Source organism: Carlito syrichta, unplaced genomic scaffold (assembly GCF_000164805.1).
Source record: "Carlito syrichta isolate Samal-C Ts95f unplaced genomic scaffold, Tarsius_syrichta-2.0.1 Scaffold308847, whole genome shotgun sequence".
Lineage (NCBI taxonomy): Eukaryota > Metazoa > Chordata > Mammalia > Primates > Tarsiidae > Carlito > Carlito syrichta.
The window spans coordinates 366694-377407 of NW_007252943.1; the positions used below are offsets into that span (position 1 = coordinate 366694).

A 10714-nucleotide genomic window follows, 5' to 3' on the forward strand; every position below is an offset into this window, starting at 1 on the left:
AGCAGAGATGAGGTCTCGCCAAGTTGCCCAGGTGGGTCTCAAACCCACGGGCTCAGGCAATCCACTCACCTCAGCCTCCCAAGGCACGGGATTACAGCCTGAGCTACCAAGCCCGGCTCTACCCCCACTGTTACTTTGTCCTGCCCAGACCCATTTCTGGGACTCTATAGAGGTCATCTCCTCTGCCCGAAGTACCTTCTCCCTCCACTTCCAAATTCTAGAGAAGCCATACTTCAAGAACCCTTCCAGGATCCAGGCCTCCAGCATCCAAGTGGTGCTCTGAATTTAAGCGCCACACTCATACTCAGGAAATTCCAACTAAACTTGCCCACTCTGAACCAATCCTGGTCCAACCTAATCCTAACATGGCCACCATTAATAATTAAACCCAAATATTTAAATAAAGAAATAAGGCCGGGAACAATGACTCACTCCTATAATCCAGCCTGGACAACTTGGTGAGACTCCATCTCTACAATAAATCCAAAAAACTACCTGGGCATGGTGGCACGCGTCTCTATTCCTAGCTACTTGGAAGCCTGAGGCAGAAGGATTGCCTGAGCCCAGAAGTTTGAGACTGTGGTAACCATGATTGTGCCACTGCACTCCAGTCTGGGCAACAGAGTAAGACTCTGACTCTAAAACAAAAAAAAAGAAGCCGGGTTCGGTGGCTCAACCAGTAATCCCAGCGCTTTGGGAGTCTGAGTTGAGTGGATTGCCTGAGACCGCGGGTTCAAGACCCGCCTGGGCAACTTGGCGAGACTGCATCTCTACAATATATCAAAAATTAGCCGGGTGTGGTAGCACGCACCTGTAGTTCCAGCTACTTGGAAGGCTGAGGCGGAAGGATCGCCGGAGCCCAGCAGGTCGAGGCTGCGGTGGCCGGGAGCGGCCACTGCACTCCAGTCTGGGCGACAGAGTGAGACTCCAACTCAGAAAAAAAAGAGAGAGAGAGAGAGAGAAAAGAAAAAGACTACAGTATAGAATGTGTATTATAAAAGAAAAATAAAATGAAATTCACATTAAAAAATGCAAAGGCCAGGCGCAGTGGCTCACACCTATAATCCAAGCACTTTGGGAGGCCAAGGCGAGAGGATTACCTGAGCTCATGGGTTCAAGACCAGCCTGGGCAACTTGGTGAGATCTCATCTTTACAATAAATCAAAAAATTAGGCTGGACGCAGTGGCTCAAGCTGTAATCCCAGCACTTGGGGGGGCCGAGGTGAGAGGATTGCCTGAGTCTACAGGTTTGAGACCAGCCTGGGCAGCATGGTAAGACCTCATATCTACAATAAATCAAAAAAGTAGCCGGGCATGGTAGTGTGTACCCATAATTTCAGCTACTTGGAAGGCTGAGGTAGAAGGATCGCCTGAGCCCAGCAGGTCGATGCTGGGGTGGCTGTGAGCGTGCCACTGCACTCCAGCCTGAGAACAGAATGAGACTCCAACACAAAAAAAAAAAGTTAGCCGGGCATGGTGGTGCATGCCTGTAGTTCTAGCTACTTGGAAAACTGAGGTGGAAAGATCATCTGAGCCCAGCATATCAAGGTCGCGGTGGCCACGAGCATGCCATTACACTCCAGCCTGAGCTACAGAGTGAGACTCCAACTCAAACAACAAAAAAAAAAAATGCAAAGATTAAGTGTTGTATCTTTTGCATAATGAATTAACTGGCCAAATAAATGATGATAATTTTAGCTTAAAATCCCCCAAATCACAGAGGCATTCTCTCCCATGGTGACATCTAGAGCTCTATCTAAGCTGGGTGTGGTGCTGCACACCTGCAGTTCCAGCTACTCAGGAGACTGCATAGGAGGATCTCCTGAGCCCAAGGGTTCGAGTCTGCAGTGAGCCATGATCACACCCACTGTACTCCACCCTGGATGATGGAGACCCCCTTCTCTAAAAAAATGGAAGAAAAAGAGCTCTATTTAGTTGAGCTTAATTCTTTCCTTCATTTTTTCCCACTAAGCATTATGCTAAGCATTGAAGATTAAAAGTGTATATGCAAATACTATGTCATAAAAAAGATTAAAAGGTGACTAAGACATAGCCCTTGCCTTCAAAGTGCTCACAGTCCAGTAGGCATGATAGACATAAAAGGAGCTAACAGTACAAGAACAAGAATGAAGAGCCACAAAAGATATTGGAGCACACAGGGCTGAGCTCCGAACTCTGCCTGGGAGAATTAGGGAAGATGTCCCTGAAGAAGTGGCTTTTGATTCAGCTCTTAAAGGATAAACATGAGCTTAACAGGCAAAAGAGAAAGGAGAGAAATAAAGCAATCCAGTGGGACCACATCTACAAGGGCCTTACGTCATAAAAAGGGCTTGTCATATCAGATGATGGGAAGTTCAGTGGATTAAGAATCCAAGATAAGTGATGGAAGAATGGGAAGAGCCTAGGGTGCCACGCTAGTGTTTTTGGGTTTTAACTTGTAAGCATGAGATGCTGAGAGAGGTTTTTGAGTAAAGGACTGATAAGACCAAAAAGGTTGTTAGGGTAACTCTGGCCTCAGGGAGGAAGGGTTGAAATAGAGGAGACTGAGGTAATTTCTTCCTCCCTCTGTCTCTGCTCTCAGACTCAGAACAAGGCACACAGCATGCAGAAGGGTCCACAACATTGAACTGTTTTCTCCAAAGACAGAGTAGACAAGACCCTTCCTTGCAGAGGTAGGTCCCAGGAAGTCTCACCTGGTCTCTCAAGGCTCCTCTTTTTTTTTTTTTTGAGTTGGAGTCTCACTCTGTCACCTAGGCTGGAGTGCAGTGGCACGCTCACAGCCACTGCAGCCTCGACTCAACCTAATGGGCTCAGGCGATCCTTCCGCCTCAGCCTTCCAAGTAAGCTGAAACTACAGGCATGCACCACCACGCCTGGCTAGTTTTTTGTTTTATTGTAGAGATGATGTCTTGCCATGTTGCCCAGGCTGGTCTCAAACCTGTGGGCTCAGGCAATCCTCTCACTTTAGCCTCCCAAAGTGCTGGGATTACAGGTGTGAGCCACCACGCCCGGCTCAGGCTCCTTTCCATTCTAGGGGTCTCTCTTAGAATCTTAGAGCCAGCTACCACTTCATAAAACAAGAGAACTCACTCCAGAGTCACGCAGACCTGGGGTGAATTCCAGCTCTGCTATTTAGCATCTCTGATCCTCAGTTTCATCTCTAAAATGGAAATGATAATAACAGAAGGACCTCAGGGGAGTGTTATGAAGGGTAAATGAGAAAACGCATGCAAAGTACTTAGTACAGTGCCTGGTACGTAGTGTACTGGGTTGAGCAGTGTCCCCCCTCAGATTCTTTTCCACCTAGAATCTGTGAATGTGATCTTATTTGGAAACAGGGTCTTTGCAGATGTAATCAAGTTAAAATGAGATCATACTGGATTAGGTTGAGCCCTTAGTCCAATATGATTGGTGTCCTTACAAGAGCAACATTTGGACAAAGAGACACATAGGAGGGAATGCTGTGTGAAGACAGAGGCAGAGATTGAAGTGATGCATTCACAAGACAAGAAATACCAAAGACTGCTGAAAACCAACAGAAGCGAGGAGAGAGACACGGAATAGATTCTTCCCTAGAATCTCAGAATGACACAGCCCTGACGACACTTTGATTTCGGACTCTTGGCCTCTAGAAATGTGAAAGAATTAATTTCGGTTTTTTGTTTGTTTTTTTTGAGTTGAAGTCTCACTCCATCGCCCAGGTTGAAGTGCAGTGGCATGCTCACGGTCATCCCAGTGTTGACTCACTGGGCTCCGGCGATCCTTCTACCTCAGCCTTCCAAGTAGCCGGAACTACAGGCGCGCGCTACCATGCCTGGCTAATTTTTTTATTTATTATAGAGATGAGGTCTCACCAAGACTGGTATAGAACCTGTAGGCTCGGGCAATCTCCTCGCCTCAGCCTCCCAAAGTGCTGGGATTATAGGCTTGAACCACTGTGCCCGGCCTGTTTGTTTTTTGAGTCAGAGTCTCACTCTGTCATTCAGGCTGAAGTGCGGTGGCACAATCACAGCCACTGTAGCCTCCACCTGCTGGGCTCAGGCAATCCTTCTGCCTTAGCCTTCCAAGTAGCTGCCCAGCTAATTTTTTGATTTATTGTAGAGACCACCATGCCCAGCTAATTTTTTGATTTATTGTAGAGGCGAGGTCTTCCCAAGTTGTCAGGGTTGATCTTGAACCCCTGGGCTTAGACAATCCTCTTGCCTCCGCCTCCCAAAGTGCTGGGAATACAGGCATGAGCCACTGTGCCAGTGCAAATTTCTGTTGTTTGAAGCCACCCAATTAGTAGTAATTTCTTATGGGCACTGTAGGAAACCAATACAAAGTAACTGCTTGATAAAATAAATGTTAGCTGCCAGGCATGGTGGCTCACACTTATAATCCCAGCACTTTGGGAGGCAGAGACCAGAGCATTGCCTGAGTCCAGGGATTCAAGACCAGCCTGGGCAACTTGGTAAGACTTTGTCTCTACAATAAAAAAAAAGTAGCCAGGTGTGGTGGCACATGCCTGTAGTTCAAAGTACTTGGAAGGCGGAGGCAGAAGGATAGCCTGAGCCCAGCAGGTCGAAACTGCAGTGGCTGTGAGTGTACCACTGCACTCCAGCCTGAGCAACAGAGTGACTTCAACTAAAAAAAAAAAAATTTGTTTCCCATTAGCAGTGAGGATTCAGGTGTCACCCTGTATTGTTATTTTCCTTACTCATAAGTTTAAGGCATCCAAACAGCTTTTGAAGGCCACAGCCTCACACCCTGGCCTCAACATTTCCAGCATCCCCCACCCACCCTAGACATGGGTACGTTTCTGGAAAGTCATGGAACAGAATTCCTGTAGCCGCCTCATAGAAGTGAACCCCGAGCAGCATTTCACAAAACAGCCCCAGGTGAACTCAACACCATCCTTTTCCAGAGGACTTAAAATAGACCCACTGCCTTGGGCATATATTTTCAAAAGGCAGCAAGGACATAGCAGTTGGTCTCAACATACCTCTTAACCTGTTCTGGCTTCATTTTCCCATCTATGAAATGAGAAGGTTAGACCCTAACGTCCTTTTCAGCTCTAAGTTAAAGTTGGTTTGTTTGTTCATTCACTTGTTCACATATTCACTCACTAATGCATTCAAATGCTGGGTGTCTCTGCTGTGCCAGGCTCTTCAGTGGTGATTGAGCGTCTCGTGGAGCTCACAGGGGACAGCTGATAAACAATGATTCACAAGGCATTATTTAATTACAGCTGTGGTTAAGTGCTACCACGGTAGCCGGTGCCAAAAGAGCAACTAACAGGAACCCTGACTATGTCCTGGCTATGGGGATGGGTGGTCAAAGAAGGCTGCTTTAAGGAAATGACATCCAATCTATCTAATAACTAAAGAAATAGGAGTTAGTTTGGCAAAAAGTGTGAACCAAATATTTTATATTTGGTTCTAAATATTTCTTTCTCTCCCTTTAAATCCCGTTTCTAAGTCTCCCTTACTGCTTTGGATGTCAGTTGCCAGTTCCCAACCACCTTCCCTGTGGATCCTACAAACATCATCATCCTGAAGGGGAAACTGAGCTCAGATCGTCTTCCAGAAGCATTTACTATGAACCAAGTGCATGAGTATACAGAGGTGAGGCAGAAACAATGCAGAGTAACACAGCTCCTTTCCTAAGAGTTCACAGTCAAGTGGGAGACACAGATGGGAACAAATGGTCACAGTGCTGAGTGATAAGGATTACTTGTGACATGTTCAGAGATTACTGTGAGTGCAGAGGAAGGACTAATTTCTCTTCTGTGGTCCTCAAATTCCATGTCTATAAAATAGGAAAAACTTTGGCCGGCTGCAGTGGCTCATGCCTATAATCCCAGCACTTTGGGAGGCCGAGGTGAGAGGACTGCCTGAGTCCATGGGTTTGAGACCCGCCTGGGCAACTTGGTGAGACCTCATCTCTACAATAAATAAAAAAATTAGCCAAGTGTGGTAGTGCACGCCTGTAGTTCTGGCTACTTAGAAGGCTGAGGCGGAAGGATTGCTGGAGGCCAGCAGGTTGATGCTGGGGTGGCCGTGAGCATGCCACTGCACTCCAGCCTGGGCAACGAAGTAAGACTCCAACTCAAAAAAAACGAAAAGTGCCTGGAACTCTTTGGAGGTCACAGGGGACCACAAGTACCCAGAAAAATCTAAAACCATAGTTTACCCCAAACACTTGTTAATCAATCTCTTCTCCCAAAAAACCACAAGACTTGCTCATAACTAGACAGCTCTGTTTCCTGCTCTCCTCCATCCCTCTGAACAGTTTAAGGCTAGAGGGAGAAAGCAGAGAAGCACTGATCACCAGCTTCCAGGTGGGTGATGTGGTGTGTGCTTGCTACGCACATTCACAGAATCATTAACCATCCAAAGTATCCCACTGTGCACACCCCAAACTTTCATGGATACAGTCCAGTCTGGACTTCCTTAAGTCCCCCCTCTGATGCTCTCTCAGTTTGTTGTTTATTACTTTATGACCTGAGATTGCTGACCTCTGCTCAGAACTGTCTTTCAGTCATTCTCCCTTTTGATCGAGACCAAGGGCAGTGGGCCCAGCCCTGCCTGACTCAGGGCCACCAGCCATTCCCAACACACCACCCCACACCACCCCACCCAGAGCCACGGTGATATCACCTGTCACTCCATCAAGCACCTGTGGACTTTTCCCCTTCTCTCCAGGACCCCAGACCCTCCAGCATTTTTCCCTAAGAAAAAGGAATCCTCATCACACAAAGTTGGTAGACAGAGAAACAACTTTTTTTTTTGAGTCGGAGTCACTCCGTCATCCAGGCTGAAGTGCAGTGGCATGATCATGAGTACACAGCCTTGACTTGCTAGGCTCAGGCAATCCTTCTGCCTTAGCCTTCCAAGTAGCTGGAACTACAAGTACATGCCACCACACCTGGCTAATTTTTTTATTTATTGTATAGACGGGTCTTGCCATGTTGTTCAGGCTGTTCTCAAACTCCTGAGCTAAGGCAATCCTCTCACCTCTGCCTCCCAAAGTGCTGGGATTACAGGCGTGAGCCACTGAACCCAGGACAAAAAACTTTCATAGGAATCTCTGGGGAGTTTGAAGAACTAAAGAACTTATTTGGTCTACACCAGCCAAAGGGAAATCTTGGCTGAGAGCAGTGTGACTGGACTGTCCAAGTCCCTCCCAGGATGTGAAAGCCTCCTTCCGTTCTGCCCAACCCCCAGGATTCCTCACCCCACTAGTCATTGGGGCTTGCACCAGCCCCGCAACTAGGGCTGCATTCGTTACCTCCTCAGTGTTCTCGCCTCCACCATCCTTGCCCGAGCTGCTGGGCTTGGCCGTGCTTTTGGCAAGCTTGGGAGGCTCCTGAAGGGAGAAGAGGGAGATAGAGTTAACAGATGTCAGGACAGGGGAGAGGCCTTGTCTAGACTCCCTGAATCTTCATTGCAAGTATCCTTGTCCAAGTGAACAATCAATCAGTTAGGACCTCCCTGTACCCATCATCCCTATCATACACTAATGAAGCATGAGAATGCGCTTTCATCTTTCACCTCACCAAGTATCTGCAGAAAGTGAGCCTGGGAGGTTGGTCAGGCCAGAACCAGGGTGAGGAAGCTTCAGAGAAAGGCATCAGGGAAGGAGCTGCTCAGACTGGCTTCTGGCTAAAGTGATCAAAGAAATGCCAGAGGCTGGGCATGATGGTTCACGCCTGTAATCCTAGCACTTGGGAAGCTGAGGCAGGAGGAATCCTTGAGACCAGGAGTTGGAGACCAGCCTAGGCAACATAGTGAGACCTCATCTCTACAAAAAAATAAAAAAATTAGCCAAGCATGGTGGTGAGCTCTTGCAGTTTCAGTTACTTCAGAGGCTGAGGTGGAAGAATTGCCTGAGCTAGGAGGTAGAGGCTATGGTGAGTTGTGATCGTGCCACTGCACTCTAGTCTGGGCACAGAGCAAGACCCTGTCTCTCCAAAAACAAAAAACAAAAAACCCACAAAGGGGTGCCAGAGGCTTAAGTCACCACTCTCCCCTCAGGGCCATCTGGAAAGACTAGAAGGCATTTTCTGGATGTCACAACTAGTACCCAGACAAGGGAGTGCTACCGGTATTTAATCAGTAGGGCCTAGGGGTGCTAACAGGTATAGAAATTGTCCTACCCAAAATGCCAAGAGTGCCTCAGTTGACAAGCACTGGGACAGGAATGGGGTAAAGCCCTGAATTGTTATAAAGAGTGAACACTAGTCTGAAGTCTCTCTTGGGAACCTGGCAGCTGGCCCAGAGCCCTAGCCTGCCCAGCATCTCTTCCTATGCTTTGGGCCAAAAAAAGCAATTGCACAGGGACAGGATGGGGAAAATGTGAAAAAGACTTTGGGATTTAGATCTGACTGCAAGCTCCACACAAATCATCTGTGTGCCGTGGCTACCACTGCAGCTCACGTGACCTTCTATCCTGTTAACAAACCTGTGCTGAGTGCTTGGCACTGACAGGGCTATCCTGGAGGATCCTGGTTTAGATATAAGCATCAGACTTTGGGAGAGACAATGACAATTATTAATTTTTCTTAGGGGGAAATACAACCCATACTGGGAGTGGATTCAATAGCATGTCCTAAGACCAACAGCTGCAGGAACTGGGTTAGTTAACAATGGAAGGGAGGTGTCATGGGGGATGGGGAAGTAAGATGGCTCTTAAACAAATGAAGGGCTGCCGTGTGGTCTAAAGATGCAACTTGTCCATATGGTCCCAGAGGCACAAGAGCAATGAGTTGAAGTTTCAAGAAGACAAGGTTAAGTTCCAAACAAGGAAGAATTTTCTCAAGGTGCAGTTGCACAAGAACTGGCTATCTAGTGAAGCTGAAGCACAGGCTGGGTGGCCCTCCGGTAAGGCACGCAGCAAAAAGGATTCAAGCCTTGAGGACTAGATTGGAGAATTTCAGAAATCACTTTTTTTTTTTTTGAGTCAGAGTCTCACTCCATCACCCAGCCCAGACTGGAGTGCAGTGGCATGCTCATGGCCACCCCAGCGTCAACCTGCTGGGCTCCAGCGAGCCTTCCACCTTAGCCTTCCAAGTAGCCAGAACTACAGGTGCGCACTACCACACCTGGCTAATTTTTTAATTTATTGTAGAGATGAGATCTCACCAAGTTGCCTGGGCTGGTCTTGAACCCATGGGCTCAGGCAGTCCTCTCACCTCAGCCTCCCAAAGTGCTGGGATTATAGGCATGAGCCACCGAGCCTGGTCAGAAATCACTTTCAACTTTGAAATTCTGCAATTCTAGCAGCCAAGCCCCTTCAGTGAGAAGTGTTAGGTGATTGTAACTATGGGGGCAAAAGGATTTCATGAAGAAGAGAGCTCTGTGTGGGCTGGAGTAGGAGAAGGTTCTTGGGGGTGGGAAGGTGTGGTTTGGAGCAGCTGGATGCAGGAGAGGGAAGTGGATGGGGTTCGTTCTTCGGGCTCAGCACTCCCCCATTGCCTACTGAGCCAGCTAGCCACACTGACCCCTTGTCAGTGGCTCAGAGCATGAGGTGGAGAAAAAAAAGATGGGGGTGGGGATGCAGGCAGGACATAACACTGAGGTGTCTGTCTGCACACACCCCAGACATAAACTCCTTGGACAAAGCTAACCCATCTTCATACATGTCTGATCTCTCTGCTTGATCATAAGCTATTTTTTTAACCCCTGCAACCACCCACCCTACAGCACTCAGCACTATGCCTCAAACGTATCTCTTGGAGAATGTGCCTAAGAGAGATTCAGCTGCCTTGGTGTGTGGGTATAAGTGGGCGTGGAGAAACCAGGCTCACCATCCTTGTTCTCTGGCTCCTCCAGAACAGGTGATGTGCATACCTTCAACCCAGCTCAGCAGTCAAGCACTGCATGGCACTGTGGTTAAGAAAATGTGTTTGGGCTTGGTGGCTTAGCCTGTAATTCCAGGGAGTTACAGGCTAAGCCTGGGAGGCTGAGGTGAGTGGATTGCCTGAGCCAGCGGGTTCGTGACCCACCTGGGCAACTTGTTGAGACCTCATCTTTACAATACATCAAAAATTAGCCAGGCGTGGTAGTGCATGCCTGTAGTTCTAGCTACTTGGAAGGCTGTGGCAGAAGGATCGCCGGAGCCCGGCAAGTCAAAGGGAGTCTGGGTGACAGAGTGAGACTCCGACTCAAAAAAAAAAAAAAAATGTTTGGAGCTAGCCCTGTGTTTTGGGCCCAACTCTTACTAGCTGTATAATCATGGACAAGGGCTGGGCGTGGTGGCTCAAACCAGTAATCCCAGCAGTTTGGAAAACCAAGGCAGGAGGATTGCTTGAGCTCAGAAGTTCAAGACCAACCTGAGCAACATAGCGAGACTTTGTCTCTACAAAAAAACTAAAAAATTCCAGCCCGGGCAACTTGGCAAGACCTCATCGCTACAATAAATAAAAAATTAGCCGGGCATGGTAGCATGTGCCTGTAGTTCTGGCTACTTGGAAGGCTGAAGCAGAAGGATCACAGGAGTCCAGCAGGTCGAGACTGCGGTGGCTGGGAGCATGCCTCTGCACTCCAGTCTAGGTGACAGAGTGAGATGCCAACTCAAAAAAAAAAAAGAAAAAAAGCCGGGTTCGGTGGCTTAGCCTGTAATCCCAGCACTTTGGGAGGCTGAGGTGAGGATTGCCTGAGCCCGCGGGTTCAAGACCCGCCTGGGCAACTTGGTGAGACCTCATCTCTACAATAAAATCAAAAAAATTAGC

At 48.0% G+C, this 10714-nt stretch overlaps 1 protein-coding gene across 6 annotated transcripts in view; it reads right to left on the minus strand.

Annotated features, from left to right (window-relative positions):
* The window catches only part of PPP2R5D (protein phosphatase 2 regulatory subunit B'delta), a 27212-nt gene that overhangs the window by 12701 nt on the left and 3797 nt on the right, over positions 1-10714 (minus strand). For 4 of the 6 annotated variants that reach the window (XM_008066136.2, XM_021716596.1, XM_021716593.1 and 1 more), the window contains exon 2: positions 7273-7350. The exons of 1 other annotated variant lie outside the window; for it this stretch is intronic. In XM_008066136.2, the coding sequence (XP_008064327.1) occupies positions 7273-7350 (78 nt within the window). The remainder of the gene's footprint in view (positions 1-7272; positions 7351-10714) is intronic. One more of the 6 variants, XM_021716595.1, reaches the window with a different exon arrangement.